At 42.7% G+C, this 20410-nt stretch overlaps 1 protein-coding gene across 1 annotated transcript in view; it reads left to right on the plus strand.

The window, feature by feature from the left end:
- vps8 (VPS8 subunit of CORVET complex) overlaps nt 1-20410 on the plus strand; it is a 787508-nt gene that overhangs the window by 557820 nt on the left and 209278 nt on the right. Inside the window, 1 exon segment of the mRNA XM_038788252.1 lies at nt 15243-15411. Coding sequence (XP_038644180.1) covers nt 15243-15411 — 169 coding nt within the window.

A 20410-nucleotide genomic window follows, 5' to 3' on the forward strand; every position in this document is an offset into this window, starting at 1 on the left:
AAAAAAAACAGACAAGGTAAACTCTTGGGTCAAATTGGAAATTCATCTTTCCCCTTTTAATTTGAAATGCTTATATGATATTTAAATGGAAAGAGATTACCTTCTCCCTTTAGAGGGAACAACTACAAGCAAAGAATATACATAGAAAACAGTGCAACTGTAGTCGATCTGAGTCACAATTGGAGGGAGGGAAGGAAACCCTGGGCAAGGGTTTGCGTCGCCTCCGATACTGCCCAACCTCCCGGCATTTCTTAGCTCTCTCCCGTCCTTTTTAGTGCTCCATGCCCACTGAGAAACTGGGAAAGGAACCTTGTGAAACTGTTGATCATTTGCTGTGATGTATTGAAAATATGCTAAATGCCCGTCAGTGCAATATTGCAGTCAAGGATTTTGCAACTACTTGGATCTGGTTACTAGTGGTGTCCCGTAGGGATTGTTGTCAGCATCCTTGCTGTTTACTATTTTCATTAATGATTTTGATGATTCCTGACTATGAGGGTGTTACCACTGTACAGCATTCTCAACACCAATTTGTGTGTGTAAAAAGTACCTTTGACAGAATAAATTTCCTAATGCAATGATCAAATAAAATTTAACACCAAGCCATCAAAGCTAATGTTAGGGCAGATGACCAAAACATTGGTCAAAGTGGTAGGTTTTGAGGAGTATCTTTTCAGCCAGGTGTACTCAGTATTTAGGAAAGACAGACAAAAAGGAAAAGGTGGTGGGGTTATGGTGCTGGTTAAGGAGAAAATTAACACAACAGTGAAGGAGGATATGAGCTCTGACAATGCAGAATTTATATGGGTAGAGCTGAGAAACAGCAAGGAGCAACAAATGTTAGTGGACATAGACCCCCAAACTGCACTGATATTGTTGGGAAAGGCATTAAATATGTAATTAAAGATGCATGTGATGAAAAAAATGAAATGAAAATCGCTTATTGTCACAAGTAGGCTTCAAATGAAGTTACTGTGAAAAGCCCCTAGTCGCCACATTCCGGCGCCTGTTCGGGGAGGCTGATACGGGAATCGAACTGTGCTGCTGGCCTGCTTTCAAAGCCAGCGATTTAGCCCTGTGCTAAACAGCCCCATAAATAAAGGATAAAGAAACAACTGTAATTATGGGTGATTTTAATCTGCATATGATTGAGAAAATCAAATTAGCTATTAGAGGAAGAATTCCTGGAGTGTAAGTGGGATTGTTTTCTGGATCAATATGTTGAGGAGCCAACTAGAGTACAGGCCATCCCAGATTGGCTCCTATGAAATGAGAACAGAATGATTGACAATCTAATTGTGCACGAGCTCTTGGGGATGATATGATAGAATTTTTCATCAAGGTGGAGAGTGAAGTAGTTGATTCTGAGACTAAGGTCTGAAACTTAACAAAGGAAACTACAATATAATGAGGTATAAGTTGGCTATGATCGATTGGAGAATGTTACTTTAGGGGATAACAGTGGGTAGACAATGGCAGACATTCAAAGAACGCATGGAGGAACTGCAACAATTGTTTATTCCTGTCTGGCACAAAAGTAAAACTGGAAAAGTGTCCAATCTGTGGCTTACAAGAGATATTAGGGATAGTATTCGATCCAAGGAAGTATATAAATTGGCCAAGAAAAGCAACAGTCCTGAGGATTGGGAGCTGTTTAGAATTCAGCAAAGAAGAACCAAGGGATTGATTAAGACGGGGAAAATAAACAATAATCTTTATTGTCATAAGTAGGCTTACATTAACACTGCAATGAAGTTACTGTGAAAAGTGCCTTTCGCCACATCCCGGCGCCTGTTCGGGTACACAGAGGGAGAATTCAGAATGTCCAAATAACTTAACAGCACACCTTTCGCGACTTGTGGGTGGAAACTGGAGCACCCGGAGGAAACCTACACAGACAAAAGGAGAACGTGCAGACTCTGCACAGACAGTGACCCAAGTCGGGAATCGAACCTGGGACCCTAGCCCTGTGAAGCTAACCAATGTGTTACTGTGCCGCCCAAATAGAATACAAAATTAATCTTACAGGGAACATAAACACTGACTAAAAGTTTCTAGACTAAAAGTGAAGAGAAAAAGATTGGTGAAGACAAAGGTCAGAAATAGGGAAATGTATTATAGGGGACAAAGAATTGGTTGAGCAATTAAATACATACTTTGGTTCTATCTTCACAAATGAGAACACAAATAAAATACACAAATAAAATAAAAACAGAAATGTTGGGGAATGCAGGGTTTAGTGAGAAGGAGGAACTGAAGGAGATCAATATCAGTAGAAATGGTGTTGGGGGAAATTGATCGGATTGATAATGGATTGTAGAATTTTCCCCACTACTGATTCTACAATCCATTATCAAAGATTTCATAGCAGAGCACTTAGAAAACAGTGGCAGGATTGGACAGAGTCAGCATGGATTTATGAGGGGGAAATCATACTTGGTAAATCTACTGGAATTTTTTGTGGATGTAGCTAGTAGAATTGAAGGGGAGCTAGTGGATGTGGTGTATTTGGACTTTCAGAAGGCTTTTTGACAAACACCCGCATAATAGATTAGCATGTGAACTTGGTGTATTGAGATGGATAGAAAACTGGTTGGCTGACAAGAAACAAAGAGTAGAAATAAATGGGTCATTTTCAATTTTGCAGGCAGAAACTAGTGGGGTACTGTGGGGGTCAGTGCTGGGACCCCAGCTATTCACAATATATATTAATGATTTTGATGAGGGAACACAATGCCATATCTCCAAATTTGCAGATGACACCAAGTTGGGTGGGTGAGCTGTAAGGAGGATTCCGAGATCCTTCAATGTGATTTGTCAAGTTGAGTGAGCAAATGAATGGCAAATGCAGTATAATTTGGATAAGTGCGAGGTAATCCACTTTTGTAGCAAAAACAAGAAGGCAGATTATTACCTGAATGGCCATAAATTAGGAGAGGTGAAGGTACAACGAGACCTGGGTGTCCTCATACACCAGTCACTGAAGGTAAGCATGCAGGTTCAGCATGGGGTAAATAAGGCAATGGTATGCTGGCCTTCATTGCAAGAGGTTTCAAGTACAGAAGCAGGGATGTCTTGCTGCAATTATACAGGGCCTTGGTGAGGCCACACCTGGAATATTGTGTGCAGCTTCGGCCTCCTTATCTGAGGAAGGATGTTCTAACTATAGAGGGAGTGCAGCAAAGGTTTACCAGACTGATTCCTGGGATGACAAGACTGACGTACGAGGAGAGATTGAATCAGTTAGAATTGCATTCGCTGGAGTTCAAAAGAATGAGGGGGGATCTGCTAGAAACCTAGAAAATTCTATCAGGACTGGACAGGATAGATGCAAGAAGTATGTTCCTGCTGTCCAGAACCAGGGCACAGTCTGAGGAAACGGGCAAGTTCGGTGGGGATAGGGTGAAGACATGGGCTTAAGTAGGGTGCTCTTTCCAAGGGCTGGTGCAGACTCTATAGGTCAAATGGCATCCTTCCGCACTGTAAATTTTATGATTCAATGATTTAAGACTGAGAAATTTCTTCACCCGGAGAGTGGTAAGCCTGTGGAATCTGTTACCCCAGGAAGTAGTTGAGTCCAAAACATTGTGTGTTTTCAAGAAGCAGTTAGATATAGCACTTGGGGCGAAGTGGATCAAAGGATATGGGGGAAAGAGGGATTAGGCTATTGGGTTAGATGATCAGCCATGATCATAATGAATGAGTGGGCTTGTAGGGCAGAATGGCCTCTTCCCGCTCCTATATTTGCTATGTTTCTATGAAAGCAAGGTGAGAGGCAAAGAGATGTGGTGAAGGATCCAGAGCTTGGAGCCTCAGCAGCTGAAGACATGCCACCAGGGTGGAGCGATTATAATTGGGATGCGCAAAACGCCAGAGTTAGAGGAACACAGATCCCTCGAGGATCGTGGGTATGAAGGAGAGATGGGGGAGTACGAGGCCATGGAGGGATTTGAAAGCAAGGATCAGAATTTCAAAATTGATGTGTCGCTTAACCTGGAATCAGTGGATGTCAGCGAGCACAAGGGTGATGGGTGAAAAGAACTTGTTGCCAGTTAGGACACGGGCACTGGTATGTTGGATGGCCTCAAGTCTATGGAGGGTAGAATGTGTAAGCAAATATAGATGTGCTGGAAGAATGGAATGTATTTTGCAAATGTTTAATTTGGGAATGTGTTGTGTTATAAAAATGAGAAGACCAAATGCTGACTGTACTTTCACTCTGTATAGACTAGAATTAATAATCTTTATCTTTATTATCATAAGTAGGCTTAGACTAACACTACAGTCAAGTTACTGTGAAAAGCCCCTAGTCGCCACATTCCAGCACCTTTTCGGGTACACAGAGGGAGAATTCAGAATGTCCAAATTACCTAACAGCACGTCTTACGGGACTTGTGGGAAGAACCCGGAGCACCCGGAGAAAACCCACGCAGTCACAAGGAAAACATGCAGACTCCACACAGTGACCCAAGCCAGGAATCAAACCTGGGACCCTGGTGCTGTGAAGCGATAGTGCTAACCACTGTGCTACAAAATGCTGAGATCTGGCTATCACATTGCAAGATTCTCTAAAGGATTACTGCTCCAATGAAGCTAAAGCAGACGTGATTCACTTTAAAACAAAGTCCCATGGCTTGGCTTCAGTTCAAATTCTATGTCCAGTTTTAGTCTCCCACAGAATCAGTCAAGATCTATGAAATCTCCTGGATTAGTTTCAATCATCTAAAAACATTGTGGAGGAACGTTTCAGAATTTTCTGGGTTTTTAATCTTTTTCTGCCTCTCCTGGGGGATTCCAAGCCTCTGGGCAAGTGGAAAATGCCTATGTTCTGATACTCTAGCAAGCTATTTGGATTTTTGCTTATCCCCCATTTACATATATTTCTGTTGTGTTAGCATGATTCGAGAGAGAGCTTGATATATTCTTGAACATGGTCAGCATGTCTAGGTGTATAAAGTAGATCATTCAATGGGGGCTGTGTCACTCTGTCACTGGGCGCTCCTTGCTTGGTCACTTTTCATGATCAAAGACGTTTTCCAAAGTTAGCCGAAGGTTTCCTCTCTGTTTTGATTATCCCTCTGAGGATATTGTGAGGTTGTATGTTGAAAAGGGTGAGGGTGGTGAAGTGCAAAAGTTACCAGAATGAGATTGACTTGCTGTGCCAATTAGTCTTGTCTGACCTGTTTTGTACTTAACATGGAATAGAAGTAGCTAATGCACAGGCTGTAGTTTCCTACATGTTTTGTCACCCTTTTGAATGGGTACCATGCGGTGAGCAGCAAAAGAGATATGAAGACTTTTCAAACCAATTTTGAAACAATGCCAAATATTCATGCATTCCTGGAAAGAAGCTGCTCAAGATCAGAAAGAAAGTTGGGAGTCCACCCATGAAGGCACTTTAAGTCCCATTGCATTGCTGATGCTGATTGTAAATGCCAGTTGAGGACATCTCCTTGAAAAATCAAGATTCCCCAACTTGCTAGTGAATGTCATTCCTGTCTCTAGTTTAGAAGGTTCTGGGTGCAAGTCCCACTCCAGAGACTTGAGCACAAAACGTTTGGCTAACATTCCCAGTACAGTATTGAGAGATGCACAGGTGGGGGGGTGCCATCTTTTTGATGAGATGTTAAACCCATGCCCCCCCCCCCCCCCCCCCACCTCACAGGTGGATGTGAAATATTCCACAATACTATCAAAGAAGAGCAGGAGACTTCTCCCCAATGTCCTTGTCAATTCATTCTTTAACCAACGTTTAAGAAACACAGATTATCGTTCACAGACTCGCTAGCTAGGGGCACACTGCCACCCACGTTAGCACAGGCCTCAATCTCGCTGATACCTAAGAAAGACAAAGACCCAACGGAATGTGGGTCATACAGACCCATATCTCTGCTGAACGCAGACACCAAAATACTGGCCAAAATCCTAGCCAAAAGGCTAGAAGACTGTGTACCTGAGGTGGTCACAGAGGACCAGACGGGCTTCGTCAAAGGTAGACAGCTTACCTCGAACATCAGGCGCCTGCTGAACGTGATAATGACCCCCTCCGGGGATAGAACACAAGAGGTGATCGTCTCCCTGGACGCAGAAAAGGCCTTCGACAGAGTCGAATGGAAATACCTCATAGAGGTACTGGAGCGGTTCGGGCTTGGAACAGGGTTCACCGCTTGGGTAAAGCTCCTATACAACGCTCCCATGGCGAGCGTACGGACCAACAATACCAACTCCCAATACTTGCAACGGCACAGGGGCACCAGACAAGGATGCCCACTGTCCCCGCTGCTGTTCGCACTAGCAATCGAACCGCTAGCAATCGTGCTCAGGGCAGCAAAAAATTGAAGGGGGATCCGAAGGGGAGGCAGAGAGCACAGAATCTCACTCTATGCAGATGATCTGCTCCTCTACATCTCGGACCCACAAACCAGCATGGACGGAATCATCGCGCTCCTGAAAGAGTTTGGAGCCTTCTCGGGCTACAAACTCAACATGAGCAAAAGCGAGATCTTCCCAGTACACCAGCAAGGGGGGGGGGGCAGCACTAAAGGGGCTGCCGTTCAAACAAGCCCGACACAAATTCTGCTACCTGGGGATCCAAATAGCCCATGACTGGAACACAAATGGAACCTCACCAGCCTGACGGAGGAAGTAAAAAAGGACCTGCAAAGATGGAACACACTCCCACTCTCCCTCGCGGGGAGAGTCCAGACGATCAAAATGAACGTACTGCCCAGGTTCCTCTTCCTGTTTAGATCCATTCCGATCTACATCCCCAAGGCCTTTTTCAAAGCGCTGGACAAACTTATCATGGCGTTCGTATGAGGGGGGTAAAAATGCTAGGATCCCAAAGAAGGTCCTACAAAAAACAAAATCCGGGGGGGGCTAGCCCTCCCGAACCTACAATTCTACCACTGGGTGGCAACAGCTGAGCGAGTAAGGGGATGGATCCAGGAGCCAGAAGCCGAGTGGGTGCGTGCGGAGGAGGCCTCCTGCATGGGGACCTCCCTCCGGGCCCTCGCCACGGCAGCACTCCCAACCCCACCCAAAAAACACTCCAGCAGCCCAGTGGTGACAGCCACCCTCCAATCCTGGAACCAACTGTGGCAGCAATTTGGCCTGACCAAAATGTCGGACAAGGCTCCCATCTGCAACAACCATAGGTTCACACCAGCACTGACTGACGCAACCTTCAAAAGGTGGAGGCAGGACGGGGGGACACTGACAGTCAGGGACCTATACACGGACGACAGGATCGCAACACTGGACGAACTGACAGAGAAATTTCGGCTAGCCAGGGGGAACGAGCTACGGTACCTGCAGCTCAAAAACTTCTTACGAAAGGAGACAAGGATGTACCCACAACCTCCACGACAGACACTACTGGAAGACCTACTGGACGCAAGTATCCTAGAGAAAGGGAAATGTAGCGACATGTATGACCAACTGGTAGAAAAGGACGACACCGTACTGGACGCAACAAGAAAGAAATGGGAGGATGACCTGGGGATTGAGATAGGGTGGGGACTCTGGAGCGAAGCACTGCATAGGGTCAACTCCACCTCCACGTGTGCAAAGCTCAGCCTGACGCAACTAAAAGTGGTACATAGAGCCCACTTAACAAGAAACCGTATGAGTAGGTTCTTCCCGGAGGTGGAGGACAGATGTGAACGGTGCCAAAGAGGCCTGGCCAACCACGCCCACATGTTCTGGTCTTGCCCCAGACTTGTCGAGTACTGGACAGCCTTCTTCGAGGCTATGTCCAAAGTGGTGGGGGTGAGGGTGGAGCCATGCCCGATAGTGGCGGTCTTCGGGGTATCAGACCAGCCAGATCTATTCCTGGGGTGGAGGGCGGACGCCCTTGCCTTTGCCTCCCTGATCGCCCGCCGTATAATCCTGTTTGACTGGCGGTCAGCAGCACCGCCCAGAGCTGCAGACTGGCTGTCCGACCTCTCGGAATCTCTCCAAATGGGGAAAATCAAATTCGCCATCCGAGGGTCAGACGACGGCTTCCACAGAACGTGGGAGCTATTCATACAATTGTTCCGGGACCTGTTTGTGGCCAACGAACAAGAGGAAGAATAGTCGGGTGGCCAAGAATCAGGGGAAAATGGACGGGAATCGGGGGAAGGTAGCCGGGGGGGGCGGGGGGGGGGGGGCTAAGGGTTCGTTATGGGGGTTTGATGGCAAGCTAAGGCCCAAAACCAAACTGTTAATAAATGTCTATAAACATGTGCCTCGGCCATATTGGGGAATGTAAAATATGTATGCCGGCTAAAGGGGGCGGCCACAATTGTTATTATGAAGATGCTTACCTGTAAATATACATGTTAATTTTTGCGTGTTTTCTTTTCTAATAATTTGTAATTTGTTGGATATAAAATATGAAAACTCAATAAAAAACATTTTAAAAAAAGAAACACAGATTATCTGGTCATTCTCACATTGCTGTGTTGGGATCTTGCTGTGTGCAAATTGGCAGCTGTGTATCATACATTTACAACAGTGACTGCATTGGCTGTACAGTGCTTTGTGAAATGCACAATATAAATGCAAATCTTATTTCAGTACAGAAAATTACATGATATATTGAAGCGCTGTTGTACTTTAGACATATACTTTCCAGAAGAAACTGGTGAGCATTACTTTGAAACTATTTCTTAGGTGACCATTGTCTTTCATGTTTGTTGCCTAGTGTGTTGTAGAAAGTAATTACATCTCGTCTGTTGCTCACTGAGGTGGTTCAAACAATTTTTCTTTTGGGATGTTGTCTTTGAGCGCCAATTAGAGCAACTCTGCTTCATCTCACTGCATGTGTCAGCACCTCGGAGGCTTGGTAAGAAATGGGGGAAAAGATTTAATCACCTTCCCTTAATTTTATTTTGTTCTATTAAATGGGAATGTTAAGTCAAGAGTATTTATTGCTTCGGACTTTGATAGTTAATCATTCTGCAATAATTAAGCATATCCGCCACAAATGCAGTCTGCTAGCAATAAAGAAAGAATATTTGCTACATTGCCTTTTTAGTGCTTTAAATCTTTTGCTCACTGTGTGACCTCCTGTACACAACCTGCTGTGTTGTTTAGTGGAGCATGAATATTTAATAAATGAAAACCCAGAAATTCTGGTGAGAATGTTTGTATGCAATGTGTTGGTGAAATATGCTACAGCACATCACTCCTGCTATGTACTCTCCAAACCAGGGTTCTGACTTCAGTTTTATTAAATTGCAAAATAATTGCAGCACCTCTATAAATAAAATATTGGTCCAGGAAGAATCATATGCCACATTACTGTTGTTTCAATGCCTGCAACTTTTGCAGGGAACTTCACTTATTCTGTGGACTTGAGTTTCCTGGTATGAATGTGTGGCTGCAAGTCTACATTCAAGGACTAAAGGTGTAGAACATGCACTGAACTCTGGGCCAATTGGCACTATAGCTGCTTTTCATATTTCAGCTTGGGGAATGAATATAAAATGTGCAATTTTAATTCTTAACTCCACAGAGTTGTTAATGGCTTCAGTAACCCCTTGAGCAGATGAACCCTTGCCATCAGAACCTACCTCTTTGATTCATAAAAGGTTTGGAGGGTGCATCAAATGAACCTGTCGAGGACTCATCAATACAGAGCTGTTGCCAAATGGTTGAAGGTATCCCAATGTTAGCTTTGTGTATCATTCGGGCAGATCCTGACCTGTTTAAAAAACAAATCTATAAAATTCTTGGCTGTGCTCTGCTCTCCTCCCCTAAAAGCCCATCAGGTTTATTTCTAGAATTCACACAAGATGGTTTAGCATTTCTAACAGATTGTGCATAAATATTTTTTAAAACTGCCAATGTCACAATTATTAGCAAGTAAAGATATACAGGAATGGAGGCGTGCTGACTTGTGTGGGTCCAATAATTACACTTGATAAATAGTAATGAAGAACATTAGACGTGGGCATGAGTACCTAGTTTGGCATGGAATATCAAATTACTAAAGTAGAAGAGAAGTGATTACTATGAAGAGAGGTCAGTGAGGCCAAACCAAGTAGACTTGAGTGGGTTTACTTCTAGAGAATAGATATGACGAAGGAGAATATTGGGTATTGTACATAGCTGCCCTCTTCTGCTAGGAATCTGAAGCGACCCCTGAAATTTTCAGTCCCTATAGATAATAGGTTGAATGTGACAAAATATTGTGATCAAAGTGGAAGATGAGTTCTTTAAATTTAGATTTTTCTCATTGAATGGCTTACCAATAATCTTCAGATGTGTTCTGAATTGTCATCATGATGGATTGCGTCTTGACATCCAGTTTGTGAATGGGCTATATAAATTGTAAGTTGCCTGTTTGAAAGGGGACCAGCAGAGCTCTTTCTATTGTTTAGCACTCACTGTTGAAACTTTGGTTTTATCATTGTGACCCGTGCTTGCTCTGCAAAATATCAAATTATGGAAAGAACAGGGATTCATGGACAACTCCTTGAAAATAATTGAGATTGCGATTTTGAAAATGTAAAGATTGATTTCAGATACTTGTTGCAAAATTAGTAACATACAGATGTCATCTTCCTCATTTCAAAGTTCCATTAGCAAACTGTTGTGCCATTTTCACTGATAATGTTTTCGATCCCTGTTGTTTGGTTTCACCTTTCATAGCACCAATAAATATTTTTTCTTAAGGTCATAATGTCCTTGATAATTAGAGGACTTGAGCTGAGGTTCCTAGTGACACGGCCTGTTACTTTGTTAGCATGAAGCACTTGCCTGTGGTTCGATCATTCTCACTGACCATACAGCACATTTTCGATGTCGGTCAGGTAGTTGTAGGAGTTTCCCCACAATAGGAGAGAAATTATGGGTGAGTCGCACCTTGCTAAAGATGTGCGAGTAGATCACATCTCCCCATCTTGTCCTCGGATGGGGAGTGGGGAAACGAAAGGTCCCATCACGCTGCTGAGACTTATAGAAGTGGATGATTTCTTTGCATGTTGAATTGCAGCTACCCTGTATCAAATAGGATAATGCCACCACTAAAGTAGTAAAGGAAAATAAAGTCATAAGAATTTGAATGCTTTCTTCCGCTTATATCACAAACAGAAATTGTTAGATTTTCATAAAAATCAATTTGTCATAAAGATCAAAAGGCAGAGGAAAAGGATAGATTTTCAAAGTCTTTGCTTATGATTTTCTGGTCCACACTCATAGCAGACTGGGTGTTCCACCATGGGCAAAGGACGTGTAAAATTGCCCCAGAATAGCTTCAGATCCATGGTGTGAATGAGCAGTCAGCAGGGAGATTCTCAGATTTGTCACTCATCACTTGCCTGTTCAGGCTTGTTTATGAAGCTATCTTGAATCACTGCTGCTGATATCCTATTCTCTTTCTATTTCTATTTTAAAAGTGTGATTTTGTTCTCTGAAAACAAAAATGAACTTTAATAATTATCTTCTGACACATTTAGCTGTGCCTACTGATACATATAGAGGTGCCAAAGATTGAAATTTAGATGGTGTGACCAAATTTATGATTATGATTTGACCACGGTTATTAAAGCTGTCACAGCTCTATTTCTGGTGGTTATCAGTTATGGTGTTTGAATGTACAATTTCTGTGTTTGTTTATAAGATGGAAGGCCCCATAAAGTAGAAACAGCCTGGAATCCCCTTGTCCCAGCTTGGAGCCCCCTTACCACAGCTCAGAGCCCCTGAGTCCCTGCTCATAGACCACGGCTCGAAGCTGTCTTGTGCCCTGGCTTGCTTCCCCCGTGCCCGTCTCACCTCCCCCCGTGGCCTGGCTCGGCGCCCTCTTGTGCCCTCGCTCTGCTCTACCCCTGTGCCCCAGCTCAGAGCCCCCGACTCGGTGCCTCCCCTACCCCGGCTTGGCGCCCCCCTCCCCCGGATTGGCGCCTTCCCCTGCCCCAGCTCGGTTCCCCCCCTCACCCCAGCTCGTTTCTCCCCCCTGTCCCTGCTCAGCTGCCCCGGCTCAGAATCGTCGAACTCCAGTTGTGGGGCCAAGAGTCCCACATGTCGTGCTTTTCTTATACTCGAGAACTAGTGCATGATGGGCATGGGAAGGAGGTGGAGTGGAAGTCACATTTGTCAGCAGCCAGGTGAGAGAACACTGACATTTTTCTCTGGCACAGGACAGTGTAGGGTGCTTTTGGTTTATTGAAGCAAAAGGACAGAGTTAGAGCTGAGTTTTGGGGTGGGGAACATGAGGGGAGTAGCAGGGTGCTGTCTGGAAGCCTGTAAGGAAACTTTGGTCCATTCAGGCAAAAGTAATTATGTCGTGAACCTCCCCTTCAGTCTCGCTGACTCAGGTACTTCAGTTTCTTTTTGCATTACCCCACCAATTTAAATACATTTTACAACAACTTTGCACTGTTGCTCTTTTATAACCTCAGTGTGTCTTTAACCCATATACGATGGACAAATGATCACACAAGTTTGTTTCATACAACGATAGTTTATTTGACATACACAAGATTGTTTACTTAATTAATTGTACGTTCATGCACAATTGGACTATAACTAACACACTTAAACAACCTTGACTTAACTTCCAGGTTGTGGAGATGCCGGCGTTGGACTGGGGTGAGCACAGTAAGAAGTCTTAACAACACCAGGTTAAAGTCCAACATGTTTGTTTCAAACACTAGCTTTCGGAGCACTGCTCCTTCCTCAGGTGACCCGCAGATACAGAGTAAATAAGGCCTGATCTGGTTCCAATAGTCTGGCGGAGACTGCAGTTTTTGTAGGTAGTCTGTGTTCTTTGTTATCGTGCTTCTGTGGATGGCGTGGGGTCTTGGTTGGTGTTGGTAGCTGTCGATGCTGCAGTTGAGAGAGAGCGAGTGATGGCCTGCGCAGTGCCTTTTAACCGGCTTGGATTTTCCCTGCCCCTTTTGTGGGCGATCTCTGGGTTGTTGTCAATCAATTGATCGGGGCTCCATTCCCCCTGATCGGTCAAGTCCAATCAGGGGCTGCCATATCGATTTTGGGGTGGGCATTCAATGGCCATATCTGAAAGTGTTCAGAGCAGGGTCTTAGGTGCCGATGTGTCTGGCAGACAATGTGATTGACAGGATAGTTCTATTGTTCGTGAGAAGACCTTTTAATGGCATTTTTCCTGTGTTAGTTTCTGCATAATCTGAGCTACAGTTTGTATATTTTCAGCCTGTCTGTGTTCCAGCTTGGTCAAATTTCCCATCACTCTTTGCGGGCGGCCATCTTAAATGGCCTTAGTACAAATACCTTTTCTATCTCAGGTACTGAGCAGGGAAATTGGACTGCAACAAAGAATTGTTTTTCACCTAATGCTATAGTTGAGTATACAAGTTTGCATTATGATGAGGATAGATGACTACACGCCGATATAACCATTGTGAACTCAGGGTCCCCTTTTGCAGCATAGCAGCGATAGATAGCAGCTATATTAGGTTCAAATTTAGATTGATGTAACTCTGGCCATTTAAAATAAACGTGTATTGTGTATAGCATACTACTCGGATTCTCAAAACATCTCATACGGTGATTGTGAATGTTTTTATTGTATGTGATGAATGTAAGAGATTCAGATGTATTAAACTATAGGTATTTGGTGCAGTAAGTGTTAAAAGCCTGGGTTAGTGTGTGTGTGAGACTGCTGCAGTCATGTTTTCAAAGAAATCCTAGTTTGAAAGACAACTAAGATTTTGGGAACTGGAGTGCAATTAAACCATCATCAAAAGTTTTGGTTGAATTAAAGAGGATTCCTTGTTGCATTAATTAGATCTCAGCTTGGTAAGATAATGTTGTTACTGGGTGGAGCTAAGTTATCAGACACTTTGCAAAAGCAGGCCAGTGGAGTTCTCGATGAAGATATGAACAGAAGTCACGCAGTTTCTTCTCTGCAGTTCAGTTAAAGATATGTCTGCAGCCAGACAAGCGGTGTGGCTGGAAAAGTGAACAAATCAGCTGAGACAGCTTCTGAAGTAATGTAGCCAGAGTTTCTGCATGGTTCTGACAGGAGTTGGATCTTTTCTTTAATGCGAGACACAAGATCTCCAATAACGTCTCTGTACAGCAGGTATTCCTATGCACTAATGGTAGTTAGTGGTTTGAGAGCCAAGATGTTTTTTCTTGTTGTTTGAGTGGGAATAAAGACAGCACTGTATTAAGTAGCATTGTTTTAAAGGATAATTGTAAGCAATTATTTGGTGTGATGTTAAAGATATTTTAATACTGTGCTAGTAATAAAGTTTGTTCTAATATACCATATCACTATTTCTTGTGAAATCACTCCTGGAACAAAGTATCCTTTCTTCACTGTCTTACAAAATTAAAACTAAATATTGGGGTTTCTGTCTAGTATCCTAGCCACTGTTTGGGTCTGGTCTGGGATTGTAATAATAACAAAAGAGAGTAAGCATTTTACCGCAACATTTCACAAACAGTAACAAGACAAATTAGCCGATTTGAGTGGAGGAATATTAGTCAGGACCCCAGAAACTTTTCCTGTTTTTCCTGGAACAGTATCACAGGATCTTTATTGGCTGTTTCAACAACCAGAACAGTTTTGCTTTAACATTGTATCCAAAGGTTGTCACCTGTAACTTTGCAGAACACACTTGAGTGTGAACCAAGATGAAATGCTTTGGTAAATGCAGTAACCCAAGTAGTTATAGCAGTGAACTAGCTACCTGGACTTGGGGAGTTCAGATCATGGCAAATTGTGAATTGAATAAACCAGGTTGTGTAAAACAAAATCAATGAGAAAGCAGTTGGGTTGTTGTAAAAACCCAACAGGGTCATTTGCTGTCCTACCGTGAGAAGGGGCTGACAGAAATTCTGGTCCACATGACCTTATGACTCAGCGATTGAAAAACCAGGAAAGGCAATGAAATTCTGTTTCATCCATATCTCAAGAATTAATACACCCTCCTGTTCCTCGACCCACAAGAAAGCTTAGCATTTTTAAATGAATTGCACAGTTTTTAAAAAATAGCTTATCTGACTGATTGGTGACTGGTGAATCTCAAATTGAGCCCTCAGTTGCCTTGTCCACTGCCCACGTTGTGCCTGTTAAAATACATAGGCCGCAGGCACAGTATGGATCCGGTGAATGCCAAGCTATCAAAATTTTAATCCATGCATAAGCCATGCATTGTTGGATACAAGGGTTTAAAGTTCAGGCTGTTATGTTTTGTAAACTGTTCACCCGAGTTAACCATCAGTCAGTGATGAGAAGTTCTGTTAATCTGTGTTCCTTTCACTTCCAGCTGTGGCCATATCTACCACTCTCAATGTCTCCAGAGTAAAGACTGTGGGGTTCAAACTGAAGGACAGACAAGGTGGACCTGCTACAAGTGCAACTCTAGTAAGAAAGGGGGAAGACATAGGGATTTGGGATCAGAACTCAACAAAAGCAGAAACACTTCTCTGGCACAGGTAAGATTCTGTAGAGCAATAATGTTCCTTCAATTACACGGCCAGCAGCTGTACCCTTTGTAATATAATGTTGTTTCCATTATCAATGAATGTATTTTACTGTTCACTTCATCATTAACTGAGCCACGCTTATACTGAAGATACATTTTATTTATTGTAATTTTACCAAGATTTCAGTAAAGTGGAATCGTCGGGATCTTAAATGCCCAGGTTAATGTCCATTTTAACCTGTGAATAAGGCTTGGCGATATTAACTTTGATTTTCAGTTCCATCACGCTGGCGGGTTTCTCCTTTACCGCTGCAGTGAATGGAGATTTGGCTAAGCGCCAAATTCTTTGTCCTCATTGCAGCAGGGTAGCGAGGCAGACTCTCAATGGAGAATCCCGCCCATTAGCTCAAATACCATTTTCCAGGTTTTGAGTAATTCATTTATATATATTACTCAGAACACATTTTCTGAAGAAAAATTGAATATTAGAGTATGATAATCGTTCTCCCTGCCAAATTAGGTGAAGTGTTGGAGATAGTACTTTGAGTTCCTCAGCCTTGGACAAGGATCTGGTCATTGACTGCTGAAGAGAGTAAGTTGAACTGAATGAAGAAAGTTGTATAGAGACAATACTTGTTGGCTATTTGATGACAAACACAATTATAAAATTCAAATACTTGCATTAATGGAAAATCAGTAAATTAAAAGCTTTTAGGAGACTGGCTGGTACTGTTGGTCGCTGCACATGTGTGGCCATGAATGTGTTCATGAAATGATGAGGACTATCCAACAGTTATTTTTAATTAATACAGTTAGAGCCTAACCAATATAAGAATGCCATAAATAGGTTCAGGACATCCTACATGTGGTGCCTATCACCATATGTCAACTTATTAAAGTTTAAGATTTTAACTGCAAAACTAAGAATTAAAACAGCGCAGTGATTATTTTGCATAAAATAGACTTCTTAACTATTTCCGAATCTTAATCTCTAACAGTTCTTATTACGACCCAGACCAGACCCCAATAGTGGTGAGGATACTGGACAGAAAGCTCAATATTTTATTTTTAATTTCTAAGATTGTGGGGAAAGGATACTTCACTCCAGGAGTGATTTCACGAAAAATGGGGATATGGTAGATTAAAACAAACTTTATTACTAACATAGTATTAAAATATCTTTACCATCACACAAGAAAATTACTTAAAATTATCCCTCAAACAATGCTAATCAATACAGTGGCACAATAACCCTTAACTGCTATCTTTATTCTGACTCAAACAGCATAAAAACCATCTCAGCTCTCAATCCACTGTTAAATACAGTTAGCACTTGCTATACAGTAATGTTTTCTGAGACTGTTTTGAGACAGTCAGAACCATGCAGAAATTGTGGTTGCATTTCTTCAGGCAATGCTTTTCAGCTTGTTCCAGCTCACCTTCTAATCAGACAATTCTGAACTGCTTGGAAAGTAACTGCTAATCTGTCTACAGACATACCTTTAACTGAACTGCAGTGAGAGCAACATCTTCTGCTCACAGCTCCATTGAATACTCAACTAAACTGCTTTTCTGCAAAATAACTGATACCTTAGCTCCTCCCAGTAATTACATCATCTTGCCAAGCTAAAATCTGATTAACGTCTCTGAGAATCTCTCTTCATCCAAACAAAACTGCATTCCATGATGTTCTAATTGCACCCAAGGCTCCCAACCTTTCAAACCAGAACTCTTTAAAAGCACTACTGCACCAATCACACACACACACCAACCCAGGCTTTTAACCCTTACTGCACCAAATACCTATAATACAATATACCTGACATTTCTACATTCATCACACTCTACTCTTTTGAGGCCTGGTTCACTCTCCCCCGACCCTAAACCGTTTAGATGTAACCTATTGCTGCAATTACCCTTTTTGAGCTTCAAGAGGTGAATAATTACAGTGCTTTGGCTACATTATGCGTATCAGAAAATGTAAGGCTATGTCATAGCACACTGTTACATATACAGTTAGAGATGGAAGCAGAGAATATTACTTCAGAAGCTTCTGAATGCAACATATATTAGTATGGATAGAATGGCAAGTTTTATTTCTCACAGGAAAACCTTCCGTTGCGGGGGCATTTGAAGGACTCTGCCCGAAGAACCTGCAAAAGGATGCAGATCTAGGTTAAGTGAGTGGGCAAACCTTTGGCAGATGGAGTATAATATGGAATAATGTGAGATTGTGCACTTTAATAAAAAGAATAGAAAATCAGAATATTATTTAAATGGAGAGACTAAAGAATGTTGCAGTACAGAGTGATCTGGGTTTTATCGTACATAAATCGCAAAATGCTAGCATTCAGTCACAGCAAGTAATTTGGAAGACAAATAGGATGTCGGCCAAGGAGGATGTAGTACAATAATATGAAGGTTTTGCAACAACTCTATAGGGTATTCGTGGAACTGCATCTAAAGTATGATGTAAAGTCTTGGTTTTCTTATTTAACGAGTAGTACGAGCTGACATTGGTGGCAGATCAGAGAAGGTTCACCAGTGTGATTCCTGGGATAAAGGGGTTGGTTTGCGAGAAACGTTCGAGCAGGTTGGGTCTGTACTCTTGAAGAATGAGAGGTGCTCTTATTGAAACATGGAAGATTTTGAGGGGACTTATGTAGATACTGAGAAGATGTTTCCCCATGTGGAGGCGTCTTGGACGAGGGACCAGTTTCAGAATAAGGGGTCTCCCATTTAAGACAGAGATGGGGAGGAATTTCTTCTCTTGAGAATTATTTTTTTTGGAATTCTGTTCCACAGAGAGCAGTGGGGACTGGGTCAGTGAGTATAGTCAAGATTGAGTTTGACAGATTTTTGTTCTACAAGGGAGTCGAGTGTTATGGAGTACAGGCAAGAAAGTGGAGCTGAGGCCACAAGCATATTCTGGCAAAGCAGCACGAGGGGCCAAACGGCAAACTCTTGCTCTTAATTCTTCTGTTCTTGTATGAAGCAGTCTTTTATCATCCAAACTCGGTACAACTGAATTTTGTTTTAGCCATGGCTTGTGCAAAATTGACCCTTGATAGTCGTGAACTCACTACACATTTTGAAAATAAGGTAATTGTCCAATTCAATTAGGCTCCTGTCTTGTGGTAACATTTTACTCTTAAGTACAGCCTAACAGAGGGATTGATTGCATAAGGTTACACTTTGCTTTGAAGAGTATGTTAGTCAGAAAGAACATCCAATATTTTCCAGGTGTTGCTCGTTCTGGGTGAGTGTGCTTAACACTCAATTTGGATCTGTTTCGTTACTTAGCTTTGGATTCACTAGATATCGTTAAGATACCGCCACAAGTTTCAAGGTCAAGTTCAAAGCAATAAATCCATACACCAATTAGTAAGTTCAAACAAGACACGTTTATTATATTACAGTAATCTACTAATCATGCATATAAAACTATAAGACTAGGCTAATCCTACCACTAATAGGCCAAATACTTATCTGGATAAGGGGACTGCCGGATCAGGGAACAACACCTTCTAGCTTTGTCCTGGGTCCGCAGGCTTCCAGTAGTTAAGGACTACAGGGGGTCAGGAGTGTCTACTCTCGTAGCGTGCGTTGTGACTTACTTGTTGGTGGCTGCTGTCAGTCCTCTCCTGCTCAAGGTTCTTCTGCTGCAACGGTGTTCTGCTGGGAGGGCTGGCTGGTCAAGGAGAGGCTGGCAGAGAGAGAGAGCTGGGGTCGGGGTCTCTGTTTTATACCTCTCTCAGGGTCTGGGCGGACCCTCTATTCACTCGCAATCGATTGGGTCTCTTCCCAATCGATTGATTTGAATTCCCCAATAACGGTGCAGTACCTCGATCACTGGGGCGGTTCTTGGGACTTATTGTTTTGGACTTCTTTGGCGCCGAGACATCTGGCCTTCCATTCAATGTATCGATTTGTGTTTAACTTGTTTCCATTGTGCCTGGGGATCGCCCGGTATCGCCTCATTAGTATGTTAACTGGTTTCTCTTCACAGTGCTGTCTGGTTTCTGCAGCAGTCAAAACTGGTTCTGCAGTAGTCTGAATATACAAGCGCTTTGCAAGCTGCTTGCTTTTACAACATGTCCAATTTCCCTGCATTCCTTGCAATCGTGCATTTTGTGTTGGGCAGTGGTCACCCCAGGTGGCTACACAGGTGAGTGACCACTGAGAGTAGTTTAGTGAATCTCCAGAAGCTGAGACAATGACAAAGCTTTGTCACCTCTCCATGTCAGTCCACGCAAAACAAATGAGTGTTTTTTCCTCCAAATTAGGTGCTGCGACCTGGAGCTGCTGCTTTTCCCATCTCTGAAAACTAAATTGGAACTTTTCTCGTCTGTTATTTAGCAGTTTATCTTTAATACAACTGGACTTAAATCGGTTGTAAGGGAAAAATAAATAATTATTTATCAGATTATTGACCAGGATTTTGCAATACGTATAATTGTGAGGTTTTCAGGGGAACAGGAATCTGGATCCTGAGCTTGCCAGACACAATTAAACAGGAGTTTGTCTTTTGTAAAAGGTTAATGCAATATCTTACCAGCTGACGGTGAAAATCTATTGCAAAAATCCACACACATTTATCACACAACTGATGCACGTGATGCTGTTTCGGTACTTTTACTGCAATTTTAAGCTCCTGTAATTTAAGTAGTCTTTCACAGCCCAACAGATGAGCTAGAAATGAGAAAACAATCTGCATTGTATGACTGGAAACATGTTTTATGATCTCACACCGTATAAGAGGGAAAGGCTCCTGAACTGAGGCTAAGGAGAGCCGAAAGATAAACCAGGGATTGAAGAAACATCACCTGCAGAGAGATTCTGATCCCAGCACAACGCTTATTAATATTTTGAAAGTATCTGGAGATCACCGCTTCACATGAACGAGCAGTGGTCCTGTGGCAAGTACAGCAAACAGGGAGCAGGAATCAATGCTGTCTCCATCTTATGTAAACAAGCTTGTGTATTGCCAGCCTGAGAGTAACTATAGC

This window comes from Scyliorhinus canicula, chromosome 2, assembly GCF_902713615.1.
Source record: "Scyliorhinus canicula chromosome 2, sScyCan1.1, whole genome shotgun sequence".
Lineage (NCBI taxonomy): Eukaryota > Metazoa > Chordata > Chondrichthyes > Carcharhiniformes > Scyliorhinidae > Scyliorhinus > Scyliorhinus canicula.